We start from the raw sequence: 15,053 nt of genomic DNA, 5'->3' as shown, positions 1-15,053 counted from the left end.
TGAATGGGATCAGTTTCTTGATTTCCCTTTCTGCTGCTTCATTTTTGGTGTATAGGAATGCAACTTATTTCTGTACATTCATTTTGTACCCTGCGACTTTACTGAATTCATTGATCAGTTCCAGAAGGTTTCTGGTGGAGTCTGCCGGGTTTTCCATGTAGAGTATCATGTCATCTGTGAAAAGTGAAAGTTTGACTTCTTCTTTGCCAATTCTGATGCCTTTTATTTCCTTTTGTTGTCTGATGGCTGATGCCAGGACTTCCAGCACTATATTAAACAGCAGAGGTGAGAGTGGACATCCCTGTTGTGTTCCTGATCTCAGGGGGAAAGCTCTCAGTTTTTCCCCATTGAGGATGATATTAGATGTGGGCTTTTCATAAACTGCTTTTTCATAATGGAATATGGTATATGCTCCTGTGTTTGGCTCCCTTTCCTTAAATGTATGTTCATGGGATATACCTATGTTGCTGAACATAGCACTTTTGTTAATATATAGGGAACTGCTATGAACATTCTTATATATGCCATTGGTATATATGACACATTGTCTAGACATAGAATTGCTAGGTAATAGTGTTCGTGTTTGTTCAGCACCAGTTTTTCCAGACGGTTGTATCCATCAGCAGTTATAGTTTCTCCACATTCCTGCCAAACCTTTTTATAGTCTTTTTTATTTTAGGCGTTCTGAGCAGAGGATCTACTTTTATCTTATTTATTTTTTAATTTTTTAGTGAAGTCTAGTTGGTACACAATGTTAGATGATTTTCAGGTGTACCATTTAGTGGTTCAACAAATCTAAGTTATGCTGTGCTCACCATAAGTGTTACTACCATTTGTCACCACACAATGCTGTTATACTATTGCCTGTATTCCCTATGCTGTGCCTTTTATCCATGTGATTTATGCATTCCAAAACCGGAAGCTGGTAGCTCCTATTCTCCTTCACACATTTTGCCCATCTTCTCATCCAGTAACCATTAGTTTGTTCTCTGTATTTATGGGTCTGTTTGTGCTTTTTGTTTGTTTATTCATTTGTTTTGTTTTTTAGATCACACATATAAGTGAAACCATATGGTATGATTTTCTGGTCTGACTTATTTCACTTAGCATAATACCTTCTAGGTCCATCCATTTTGTCGCAAATGGCATGATCTCAGGGTCTATTTAATTTTTGAAAGTATTCCTTACTCCTCTACCTCTGAGACTTTTATAATTCTGATAGGTAATTAATTACTGGGCATTGAGTTTGTTCTGCTGCATTTCTGTTATAGCTATGTAACTGACTTTGTATTTCTGCAGAGTAGCACATTTAGGATTAAAATGGTATCTAAATATAGGTTTTTCTTTTCAAACATATTCTTATTTCCTTTTATCTATTTTTTAAATGTTTTGTATTTTATTTTTGAGAGACAGAGAGAGAAAGCATGAGCAGGGGAGGGTCAGAGAGAGAGGGAGATACAGAAGCAGGCTCTAGGCTCTGAGCTAGCTGTTAGCACAGAGCCCGAAGTGGGGCTTGAACCCACGAACCATGAGATTATGACCTGAGCTGAAGTTGGCCGCTCAACCGAATGAGCCACCAGGCCACCCCTCTTATTTCCTTTTAAAGAATACTTATTTTAGAGAGATTTCTGAGATAAATGCCCTTAATTGAATTTCATTAACTTTTCTGATTTTTAAATTCTACTTTATTTAAACAAGCCATTAACAGGAAATTTTTGGCCAAAGTATCTATGGTTGCTTCATGTATGTGTGTGTATATGTATGTATCCTTTAAAATTGAAGTGCCATCATCTTCTCTGTTAGGTAGGAATATTACAATTATCAAGGCTGCTATTATATTTAAATAATTTCTGATAAAAGCACTACATAAATATAATTTCTGTCCCACTTGTATACCTAACTTTTATTTCCTTTTGAGTAGAAGAATAACTCTACATTTTGAAATTTCTTTCAATTCTACTATATCAACCTAGGGCATTTATTTGGGGAGAAGATTTTTATTTATTTACTTATTTATTTTTTGAGAGACAGCGAGAGACAGCTCAAGCAGGGGAGGGTCAGTGAGAGAGGGAGACACAGAATCAGAAGCAGGCTGCAGGCTCTGAGCTAGCTGTCAGCACAGAGCCCAATGTGGGGCTCGAGCCCATGAACCGTGAGATCAGGACCTGAGCTGAAGCCTGTTGCTTAACTGACTGAGCCACTCAGGCGCCCCTGAGGAAGATTTTTTTAAAAGAAATATTTAAAAAGTATTTTTTAAGTTTATTTACTTACTTTGAGAGAGAGAGAAAGTGTGAGCTGGGAAGAGGCAAAGAAGGAGAGAGAGAGAGTCCCAAGGAGACCTCAGGGTGGGCAGGCCTGATGCGAACCGTGAGTGAGGTCATGAGGTACCACCAGCTGAGCCACTCAGGTACCCCCTGGGAAAGACGTTTGTAAAACAGAGTGTATATGTGGGTGTGTTTACTACTTAAACATTCGTTTATTACTATTAGGTATTTCTATTTATCTTGATACAAGATTCTTTTGCCAGGTGACTACTCATAAAAATGAATTTAAGTTACATTTATTAGTAGTCTTCTAGTCTCGTATTTATGATTATTTTTCCCCCCTCCCCCCCTTTTTTTTATGATTATTTTTTACCCAGTTTAGAATAGACCGTTTTTCCCCCTTACATAAGGCAGCTTTAGTCTTATTTTTGCCTTAAAAGTCACATATGCTGCCCTGTTTCTTTTGCTCTGACTGCTGTGGAAGCTTTAAAACACTCCCCGTTAAATGACTCTTCCTATGAAGATAATTAAGATAGACTGATTTTTAAAATATATAATAAATATTTAACTGATATTTATTATTCTAGCCATTCTACCAAGTGTAGACTTGGACATAATCCCTTCCTTACTGCAAAATCTACATTATGTTAATATAAATGCCAATATTCATGGATGAGGCTTGCTGATATTGTGTAGGTAAAGGCATAATTAAATTGTTATAAAAAGTTAAATTTTAATAAATAAAAGTTTTAAGTAAAAGAAACCATTGTGGAAAGCTGGAAGTATTAGTCAAGCTGCATAGGTCAATAATGACCATTGATTATCTTTAATAATTGTTATCGCTCAGTCTTCTCAAATATCAAGTTGTTTTTTGACTTAATCTAAATAAAAATTTAGATTTTGTTCTATCATTTTGGGAAAGGAACATTGTCCCCAAATCACATGAAAAATAAAGTGCATGATGGTTGTCACCATTGACCAGTCACAAAAGATCTATAAAATAGGGAGCACAGGGAGTATCTATTTCTCAGAAACCATTCCTGGTGACTTTGAGGGATAAGTTACTGGAGGTCATGATTACTATTAGGGAATCCTAGACACATTACTATATATCTACTAGATTTTATTACTGAAACTACCTTGTTTTCAGCAAGAGTTCAACTTTGTAGTTAGCAAAGTAGCTTTAAAAAATTATAAATTAGGTTTGTATCAATAGGTGGTCTACATTTTGACAAATAGTTTTTAGAGTAGATTATTTTATGGTTATTTTTTGTTTAAAGATAGGTTATTGAGAAAAAAATACCTTTTGGTAGGTAACTTTCTTTGCCAATCTATTTCAAAGAATATGAAGTAAATAAATTAAGAATAGAGTCCTAGTGTATTCTTATATTTTGTTTTAGTAATTTTTGTGTAAAAAAGAGCCTCAAAATTAAATTAGAGTTAATAGTTGACTTTTAAATGGAAGATATCTTCATCTTTTCTCTATATTTGAAAGTTTTCATAATGAAGAGTCAAAAAAGTTTTAATTTAGGACAACAATTGAAAGCTTTCAGTAGCTGCTTATCTTTATTGCTGCCACTAGGTAATAAACATCTGAGTGTCTTCTAGATATGAATCCTTAAGATTCAGATACAGAGATGCTTAAGGCATGGTTTCTTTCTTTTTTTTCTTTCTTTCTTTCTTTTTTTTTTTTTGTTGGCATTGTTTCTTTAAGAAGCTTGTAATACTTATAAGGTGACAGGACTTTAACACAGACGATATGTCTTAACAGGGTGGGTAGTGAAGTAGTAGAAGGAAAACATTAAAGCTAGATGATAATCTGTTCTGAAGAAAACTTGATGTGCAGGCCAAGAGTTTTAGGAAGTTAGTATGAGGTCTAAGTGTTAGTCACAACTTCACTGAAATTGTGAGTTGATAATCTATTCTGATCTATGTAGAAATCTTATATCTGTGACCTAAAATAATATGTGAATGTCTGAGAGAGAGAATTTTGTGGTTTCTTTTTCTTTTGAAGTGCAGTATTTTTCCTTAAGAGTGGTGAAATTGCAAGTGCTCAAAGAGCCATTTCATGTGATCTTTTTTTAAGGACCTAAAACATCGAAAAAAATAAACACATTAAATTAGATGCATTTATAAAATGTGTTATAACAGAACACTTACCAAAATAAAATTGTGCTCATGCACAGTGAGATAGGAACTTGAACTTCTAGGTCATTTGTTTTTAGTTCAAATTAATATTACATAGCACTCTTAGCTCTTTCTTGATAGTCCTATGTCTTATAATGATCAAAAGAGCTAATAAGCTTATGTATTTATATATGATTGCTATTTAAATCTCTTAAATGACTGTTTTCCTGCAGGAATATGTTATGTTTTACTGCTGTGCTCTGTATTTATTGGATCTGTATTATTTCTGGGGAGACAGAATTTGGCCTTTACAGTTAAAATGACTGTATTCAAATCTTGATGTTACCAATTGTGAGATCTTTATATAGTACTTTTATCTTCTCCACAGTGTCCTCATCTGTGAGGTGAGGATAATAACTTATAGGATTATTGTGATGAATGAAATAATTCCTTAAAAGTACATAAATGCTTTGGGAATGGGATGTTCAAGTTGAGTTACTCAACAATCCCTTTATGTTATCACTTTTCAGAGACTTAATCCTCTAGAGTTCGTAACTTGTTTATATACATTTAAGGAGCCTCCAACCTAAAACAGATTGTGTCAGAGAAATTTATTGGTTTGGGATTCTGCAGTAAATCTGTTAGGTAATTGGGTTGCCAGGCTAACTTGTAGAAAACAGTAATCCTAATGTAGCAGAAATAATGAGAAGAGAATAGTAAAATGAAAAGATACTGTCTTAGATATTGATAGTTGAGCAGTAGTAGGTTTAATTAGAGGCGTTTGAAATAGATTTCTATAGAAATTCTGAAAGTCCTTCAAAATCTTTCAAAGACTTTTGGAAAGCTAGCATTGATTCTTTGCTAATTTTGCTTCCAGCTTTATCATTTTTCTTTCTGTTTAGGATGGAGATGTAGCATCATTGATGTATGACACAATGGTGGTACATCAACTATCAATGCAGCTATTTTTTTTTTTTATTGATTTGTTAAGACTGGGTAACTGGATGGCAACTATTTTTTCCTTTGCAAGAGAGAAAATGAAAGGAAGAGGATAGTTAAGTTAATGTGTGCTTTTAGTGTTGTAAATAATAAGCTGTAAATGATCTCAAAGAGACGCAAAGGGTTGAGCAGCTTCCTGTAATGGTACCATTCATTCCCAGTTACTACCCATAATAAGACGGGGATAGGGTGGAAGGAGGGAGTGGGTATAGGTTATTCATATGTGAAAGGTGCTTACAAAATGGGTTTTTGTGTAAACAAACATTTTCTGAAATATATACTCTTTCTTTCAAAAAGTGATTCAAGATTTTATAGTATACTCCAGGGTTATCATTATGAATGATTTTGAATTTTTAAACATTTTAGCTTTATTTGAATTCTGGTTAAATAAGAGATTATTTATATACTACATGGGGTATAGCACATTACACACACCTTTCCTGTACCAGAGTTCAAAGATGGAGATTTTCCTATGTTCTCCTTAGATAAGGGCTTTGGGTCTAATGCTTTTAAAAATGTTTAAATTTATTAATCATGAAGAAACCAACTTTTTGATATCACAAAAGTATACAGTGGTCCTATAATTTCTATGACATTAGATTTTAGTTATTTCTATTTGTAGACTGTTGTGACACTCCGGTATAGTTTTATATATTCTTGGTTAAAATTAGATACACAATTCTTTTATTAGGAAGTGGCTGTTTTTGTCTTTGATAAAAAGCTGATTGACAAATACCAAAAATTTGAAAAGGATCAAATCATCGATTCTCTAAAACGAGGAGTTCAACAGTTAACTCGACTACGACACCCTCGACTTCTTACTGTCCAGCATCCTTTAGAAGAGTCCAGGTAAATTTTTATAAAAACTTCCATAAAAGACTTGTTTTGAACAAATACTTAAAAATAATTTTATATTCAAATTCTGTCTGAATAGCATGTCAGTGACAAATTCTTATAAACTGAGTGTTGAGTTCTTGTGGATTTATTATTTCCCTAATTCTATGTCTTTGCCTCTTTGGAATATTCTTCACATTTGCCACCAGTCTGTGTTTGCTCACTCTGCTCAGCACCGCAGTAGTCAAAGTGGAAGATGCAGAAGTAAAGCATACAGTCCCTGCCTGAAAGTAGCTCTCCTTATTAATTTGCTAGAATTAATTGTTTTGTATTCTTTGCATTAATTTCATATTTGCAGGCTGTTTTTATGTATGTTTCAGGTACTCTTTTAGACATTTAACTTTTCTGATATCCTCAGCATATCACTCCATAGGCCTCAGTTACTCTACCATTTATTTTTTTCAAGGATAGCTTCGGAACTGTTGCTGAGAATGACAAGAATATGAAATTAATGTTGTGTAGTCTTAACTGGATCCTCAAGCCTATGGTGCTTTTAATAGTCCATTAGATACCTTAGCTATGAAAACTTTTTCCACTTTCTTCATAACCCCTAATTTCTTTCTTTCTTCCTTCCTACCTAGCAGACTGTATTCCTCTCTCTTAATTCAGAAGATATTCGCTAAATGGTTTGCCAGTTTTGTTCTGTGGACACTAGAATTTTAAGGATGGGGGAAGAACAGGCTGGTAGAAGAACAGAGCTGGCAGAGTTCCAGGCTTCCAGTCTCTTTATATATGTTGGATTTCTGTGTAATTCTTACTTTGGAATCTTCAGTAATCTACTGTCACTGATCCCTCTCCCCCAAGAGCACAAGATACTTTATTTCAATCTAAAAGAAAAAACCTAGTATTTACTATGAAAACTGTTCTAGATGCTTTACAAAACTATTTGTTTTACTTATCTGGCTCTCACAATTTTATGGAAGAACTGAGGATCAGAGACATTATATAAACCACATACTTATGATACCATGATTCCTGAGCCCATGGGGTTTTTTTTTTTCACTATACCATGGTGTGCCTATCCAGAAATATGCCCATATTTTCTTATCACGATAATATTTTTATTGCTCTTCTTTTCATGAATAAGCCCAGAAGAAAAGTATAGTTGTTGACTCTTATGTAACATTCACTATTGTGAACTCTGTATCCCAAAGTGGACTAAGTTTTGTTTGCCACACTTGTCCTGAGCTTTCCTAACTGTGCATTTTCCTCTAGAGTATTTTCTATCAGCCTCTACCATGTCACCTATTAGAATCCTGCCCAAATTTGTTATTTTAACTTGTATCAGTGTGTTTTTTATGTCATCATTATGTTTTAAGTCTCTTGGGGGAAGAAGCTGCCTCTGTAGCTTTTTTTGTAGTGACTTAAATATTATAAAAGGGATTTATTGGCAGTCATTAAGAGAGAAAATTCAAAGGTTACTTTAAGGCATCTTCATTGTTAGGTTGTAAAACTATAAAATTGATAGAAATAGGACAACTTTAGGGTAGGAAAAAATAACTTCCAGTTTTTAATGAATTAATGAAGTAGAAATAACACTGGAATTACCCAAAAGAAATGTGCTATATAGTAAAGTAATCCAGGTGAAAGCCCAGAGGTTATGATGTGTATTAAGGGTAGCAGAGGCAGTAATTAAAACCATGAATAAAAGAATTTTTCAGGAGCATGAGTAGAAAGAGCAGTGTTCTAAGGACTGAACTTAAAATGTAGAGGAGAAAAAAGAGCGAGGAAAAGAAACGGATGATCTTTGTTACACAGCAGGAGAAAAACAGGCATCATGTCACGGGAGCTGAAGGAGGTAAAAGAGACCCAGTAACACTAAGGACCACTGAGTAAAGAGAAAGTAAGGACTGAGAAAAATTCATTACATTTGACTAGTGAGCGTTTATGATTGATATTCAATAATTTCAGTAGCAGGAAGGCAGTTTGTAAGCTAGAAAATAGGTACAAAGGAACCCAGTAGAGAAGACAGCATGTGAATAAAGTCTCATAAGAGGAACTCAAAGGAAATTTTAGGGTAATAGTTTAATCACTAATATACTGAGGTGAAGTTTAGGGAAATGAGTTCATATTAGATGAACTTTATGCTTTTCAAAGTAGAAACTGGATAATCAGTGGGGTGCCTGGGTGGCTCAGTCGGTTGAGTGTCCGCCTTCGGCTCAGGTCATGATCTTGCAGTTTGTGGGTTCAAGCCCTGCGTCGGGCTCTGTGCTGACAGCTAGCTCGGAACCTGGATCCTGCTTCAGATTCTGTGTCTCCCTCTTTCTCTGACCCTGCCCTGCTCATGCTGTCTGTCTGTCTGTCTGTCTCTCTATCTCAAAAATGAATAAAACATTAGAAAAAGAAAAAAATTAAAAAAAAAAAGAAAACGGGTAATAGGTGAGTAATGGGGAAAGGGGTCCATGGAATAAGGAGCTAAATAAGAGAACTATAAACGAGTGTCCTTGAATGCTGAAAAATAAAAAGAGCAAGGTTAAAGTAGATTATGTGACTTTGCACTGAATTTAAAAAGACTGGGATTTTCTATTTTTTTCTCTGCCTATGACATAAGGAAGGGAGTAAAAGAAACTTGTAATGATTATTACAGGGTTAATGTGGGTTTTTTCAGTAAGGAGTAATAAGGGTGATAGTTTATTGTTGAGATAGTTGGGAGAAAGAAAAGAATCATGTATGTACAGTCAGGACTCAATACTTTGATTTTGGTGCCAGTGAGTTAGATTTGGTGGAAGTAGTAAAGGGGTAGGAGATAATGTCTAGTAAGTAGCTGTAGTTAGGGAAGTGCTTCTTGAGAAGAGTGTATAGCCCTTCTCACCTGTGACCGTTTGTAAAAATGACAATGGAAGTAAATATTCATGAAAAAGATAAGGGGCCTTCCAACTGGAGGAATAATCACATGGATGTTGATGTGACCAAGGATGATGTTGGGGTCAAGACAGACCGGGGGCGGGGGGGGAAGAAGCTCAGATACATGATGAGTCCTAGGAATTACAGAAAACTATAGAAAAGGCTTTAGAGTATTTGATCAGTTTTCCTCCAGTACCATTCAGCAAATGAAAGCCTGGTGTCCACTATGCTAATGAGCTTGGTGAGGGAGTAAAGAACAAGATAGTGTCATGGTTGAGGAGTGAGCAGGTGTAACTCTCTCCGTCACCCTAAGCAGCTTTGTCTTAATCTCTCATATATATTGACCTTCTATATACAGTTTTACTTGAAAAAATGAGTTCAAGGTGAAAGAAAAGGTACACAGGAATAGAAGAAAGATGAAACAGCAAAGGGCATACTTGCCTTTAAGCAATTACAGTTCAGGTGCAGGAGTTTGGTTTAGCTTTGTTACCACACTGCCTTGTAGTTCTCTATTGCCAGAGCCTAAGCCCAAGTCATAAAATGTTAGGATTTGAGTCTCAAACACTTGGTAATTATAATAGCAGCAGTAATGATTTATTGAGTTTACATGCTAGTCACTGTGTTATGTGCTTTACATTCATTATCTCCTTTGATCTTCACGTAACCATCAAGGTGTTTTTTTAATCACCATTTTACAAATGGGCAAAGTGAGTCTCAGAGCTGAGGTGTCAAGTCATGTAGTCAGGGGGTAAGAGATGCGGGGACTTGAAGCTGGGTGTTTGTCCATCTTCAAAGCCTGAGCTCTTTGTAATTGCTCCATAAAGCCTATCGAATGTTAATATCTAACATTTTCTGAATTTTTAAATATTCTTATATATCAAAGAGCAATAATTTAAAATTTAAAAAATTGTGACACCCTTTAAAGTTATAGATGAAGTAGGTAAAAGCAAAGCTGCTCTGATTGAAGTAGTTATAGAGGCCCTAGAGCTGTGCTCTGTGCCCTTTTCTGACTCCTCTTGCTCCAGAGCAGGCCTGTGGGAAATTTGCAGGTTCCTCTGAGCATATTCTGAAAATTGTGGTTTAAATGTATTATATTAATGCTGAAAATAAATCTAAGTCTACTTTCTTGTTGACCACTAATATTTTTATATATATTTGACTTTGATAATACTTTGATAATGTGGAAAAAAATGGTGGTAAATAAATCTTTTTTTTTTAAAACAGGGATTGCTTGGCATTTTGTACAGAACCAGTTTTTGCCAGTTTAGCCAATGTTTTAGGTAACTGGGAAAATCTCCCTTCCCCTGTATCTCCAGACATTAAGGATTATAACCTTTATGATGTAGAAACCAAATATGGATTGCTCCAGGTATGTATTTTTGTTCATCATGTGAAAAGAGTTTTTCCTTCAGAATTGTTTTTTGACTATTTCAAAATTATTAGTGATATAAACTGCTTTAGGTAAACCTTTGGATCCTTTTAGTAATTTAAAAACTATTTCTGTATTTTATAATTTTTCTACAGTTTATTGTTAGGTTAAAATTATATTTTATATTTATGAAACATATCATGGGTAACCTTTGTAGAAGGGCACTTACTGACTGGTGGTTGGGATGGTTCCATTTTGATATTTTTGAGTTCTAAACCTCGTGAATGCATTTCATAAACAAACTATTAAGCTGAAGTACTTAAGTATTTAATAAAAATTAAAAGTTACATCTTTTAGGAAATTATTTAATAAGTATCAAGAGATATTGTTAGCCTTTTCTTATATGTCTACTTTTTCTGATTTTCCTTTCCCTATTTGCCAAAATAAAATATCTTTAACTCTATAGAGTAAATTTATACAGTAGATCTCTAGTTCCTTGGGGACAGAGATCATTTTATTTATTATTTTTAACAGCTTTATTAAGTATTAATTGGCATACAATAAACTTCACATATTCAAAATACTATATGGTTTTATAAAATTGACAAATATACCTGTGAAACTGCCACTACAATCAAAATAATGCACACATTCACTACCCCCACAAAGTTTTCTGATACCCACTGTAACCCTCCCTCCTACTTCGTGCTGTCTATCACTTGTCCCCGGAAACCACTGACCTGCTTTCTGTCGCTTTGAATCGGTTTGTATTTTCTACAGTTTTATAATTGGAATCATTTAAGATGTACTCTTTTTATTCTGCCTGGCTTCTTTCACTTAATTTTTCTGAGATTCATTCATATATTTGTGCAATATCAATACTTTTTTTATTGCTGAGTAGTAGTCCATTGTATGGATATATTGTAGTTTGTTTATCCATTCATCTGTCGATGGTCATTTGGTTTGTTTCTGGTTTTGGTTATTAAACACAGATGCTGTGAACACTTCTATATAAGTTTTTATATGGACATATGTTTTAGTTTTACTTGGTTAAGTTCCTGGGAATGGGATGGCTAGATCAAATGGTATGTATATATTTTGGTTCTTTGGAAACTTCTGACTTTTCTAAAGTGGTAATACTATTTTACATTCCTTTTTAAAAGTATTTTTAAAATTTTACATTCCTATTGCAATGTATGAGAGTTCCATTTTTTCCACATGTTTGCCAGAAGTATGGTTTCTCTTTATAATTTTAGCCATTCTAATCAGTATGCACTGGTATTTTGTTGGAGCTTTAATTTGTATTTCTTTGATGAATAGTCTTCAGTTCTTTTGCCCATTTTTGAATGGGTTGTTTCTTATTGAGTTTTGAAATTTCTTTGTATATTATGGACACAAGTCTTGTTGGGTACACAAGTTACAAATATTTTCTTCTAGTGTCTAGTGTCTGACTTATCTTATTTTCTTAACAGTATATATTTTTTAATTGTGGTAAAATACACATAACATAAAATTTACTATCCTATCATTTTTAAGTATACAGTTCAGTGGCATTTAGTATTTTCACATTGTTGTGCAAACATACCATCATCCATCCCCAGAACTCTTTCATCTTGCAAAACTAAAAGCTGTATCCATTAAACTGTAACTACCCGTGCCCACCCCCACCACCCCCTGGCCCCTGGCAACCAGTCTACTTTCATTTTCTATTAAATTTGACCACTTTACGTGCCTCTTGTGAGTGGAATCATACATTTTTTTCCTTTTTTGACTGGTTTATTTCACTTAGTACAATGTTCTCATAAAGTGTATCAGAATTTCCTTCCTTTGTCAGGTTAAATAATCCATTGTATGTCTTTATGAAATTATGTTTATTCATTTGTCTATGGATTGCTTCCATATCTTGGCTATTGTGAGTAATACTTCTGGGAATGTGGGAGTAGAAGTTTCTCTTCAAGATTTTGCTTATCTGGGGATATACCCAGAGGTGGAATTGTTGGATCATATGTTAATTTTGTTTTAAATTTTTGAGGAACTGGCATCATGTTTTCCATAGTGGCTATACCATTTTATATTTCTACCAGTAGTGCACAAGGGTTCCAATTTCTCGATGTCCTTACCAACATTTGTTGTTTTCTAGTTTTTGATAGTAGCTATCCTAATAGGAATGAGATGGTGTATTGTTGTGGTTTTGATTTGCATTTTCTTAGTGGTTAGTGAATTTAAGCATCTTTTCATGTGCTTATTTTCCATTTGTATATCATCTTTGGAGAAATGTTCACATCCCTTGCCCATTTTTGAATTAGATTGTTTTGTTGTTGAGTTATAGGTGTTCATTGTATATGATCTCTGTACAAATATATGATTTGCAAATATTTTCTCCCATTCTGTGAATTGCCTTTTTACTCTTTTGATTTTGTCCATTGATGCACAGAAGTTTTTTATTTTGATATGTCCAATTTAATTTTTCTTTTGTTGCCTGTGCATTTGGTGTCATATTTAAGAAGTCATTGCCAAATCCAGTGTCATGAAGCTTTCCCCTTGGTTTTTTCTAAAAGGTTTATAGTTTTGGTCTTACGTTAAGGGCTTTGATTTATTTTGAGTTGATTTTTACATATGTTTTAAGGTAAGGGTCCAACCTCAGTGTTTGGACTATTGATACCCAATTTTTCCAACAACATTTGTTGAAACTTCCATCCTTTCCCCACTGAATGGTCTTCATACCTTTGTCAAAAATCATTTGACTGTATATGCTATTCTGTTCCATTGGTCTATATATCTGTCTTCACGCCAATACCACACTGTTTTGATTACGGCAGCCTTGTAGTAAACATCTGAACATTTTTTTTTTTTTGCCCAACCATAAAATGGTTCCAAAGATTAACTGAGATAATCATATAGAAGTATCTACCAAATTAGTGCCTGGATTATACAGTAAGCATGTATAGAGGTTTATTTTTCCTTACAAAGTTAGGAAACCTTTCCTAGACTTGATAAACTTTGTATATTTTACAAATTATATTTGAGGAATAGGCATTTTTAAAAATGCAGATCTTATATGAATTTCATGGATTCAAATGTGTTAGAACTGGAGAATATTTATCTGAGAAATATTAAGTCCCTAATTGCTTATTGTACTAGTCACGTAGGGTAAATATTCAGGCAGTTAGAGGTAGCACATTGCCTCTCAGGGAGTGATGAAAAGTGAAACTGAAAAGATGGAAAAAGACCTTTTTGGTGATGGGGAACACTGTTGGATTTTAAGCAGAATAAATGACCTGGTCTGATAAGCATTTTAGAACTGTCATGCTAGAAGAGTGGAACTTGGGAGGTAGGGAAAACGTATGGGAAATAATTCTTACCCCATAGGGTTATTTTCAGAATCAAATGTGTACATTTATAAATACTTAGCATAGTGCTTGCAGGTAAAAATAATTAATGATAGTTAAAAAGTTTGGTCAGAAATCATAGAAAGTACTAGAGGTATAAAGTGAACTTATGCAGAGTTAGAATAGGTCCTGTTGACTGACTGTGGGGATGGGAATTGGGAATGGTATTGAGTCTTATGATTTCCCACATTTATTAAGAGGTTAATAGGCCATTATTTGAAGTAAATTACCATCTGGGACCTACATAGGTTCAGTGACTTGCTCAAAGTTGCAAGGCTAGTAAGTAATAAAGTGGGGACAGGAATTCAGATATCTCCTAAAATAGTATTCTTTACATTCTTTACTGTTGACTTTCTTCATGTTGAAATTGTAAGGGATTTTTTTTTTAGAGAATTTATTTTCATATTAAATCATTAAGCAGTATTTATTGGATAGCCATGTGGCACAGTTCTGGATACTGAAAATATGGCAGTGAAAAAAAACAGACACAAATTCCTGCTTTATAGAACTTACATTCTTATGGGGGAAGAGAGACAATAAAATAAGTAAATACATAGTAATTAGATTATTTATGATACGTGCACGTGGAGAAAAAAGGTGAAGAGGGAAGAGAGGATGGTTTGGATGTGGAAGGAAAGGTTGTACTTTTGGATGGAGGTAGTCAGGAACTCTATAACTGAAGAGGTAAAATTTGAGTAAAGACCTGAAAAAAGCAAAGAAGTGAACCATATAGATATGTAGGGAAAGAATGGTCTGGGCAGAAAGAACAGCAAGTGCAAAGTCCCTGAGACAGAATCATGCATGACATATTCAAGGAGTAGTGAAATACCTGGAGTGGTGCAGAGGAGTAAATAAGATGAGTGGTAGAAGACAAGATCAGGGGGCTAATGAGCAGTTAAGTCCTGTTAGGCCCTGAAAGCCAGAGAAATACTTCGAATTTTACTCCGAGAGAAAGGAAAGGCCTTTGGTAGCCTTTGACTATGAAAATGACTTGGCATGGTAGCTACTTATTGAGAATTAAACTATGTCGAAGAGTAAGAGCAGAAACAAAGAGGTGAAGTTGATGGCTGCTATAATAATACAGGCCAGAGATGATAATGGTCTAGGGTAGGGAAGGTGGTAAGACAGGATCAGATTCTAAATATACTTTAGTAGTACAGGCATTGG

The 15,053-nt window shown here is 34.4% G+C and overlaps 1 protein-coding gene across 2 annotated transcripts in view; it reads left to right on the top strand.

Annotated features, from left to right (window-relative positions):
- The window catches only part of SCYL2 (SCY1 like pseudokinase 2), a 61,744-nt gene that overhangs the window by 18,688 nt on the left and 28,003 nt on the right, over positions 1-15,053 (top strand). For both annotated transcript variants that reach the window (XM_029953828.1, XM_029953827.1), the window contains exons 3-4: positions 6,082-6,239; positions 10,353-10,497. In XM_029953828.1, coding sequence (XP_029809688.1) covers positions 6,082-6,239; positions 10,353-10,497 — 303 coding nt within the window. The remainder of the gene's footprint in view (positions 1-6,081; positions 6,240-10,352; positions 10,498-15,053) is intronic.

The sequence above is a fragment of the Suricata suricatta genome, chromosome 10, assembly GCF_006229205.1.
Source record: "Suricata suricatta isolate VVHF042 chromosome 10, meerkat_22Aug2017_6uvM2_HiC, whole genome shotgun sequence".
In the NCBI taxonomy this organism is placed as follows: domain Eukaryota; kingdom Metazoa; phylum Chordata; class Mammalia; order Carnivora; family Herpestidae; genus Suricata; species Suricata suricatta.
This window is presented reverse-complemented; position numbering and strand designations above follow the sequence as displayed.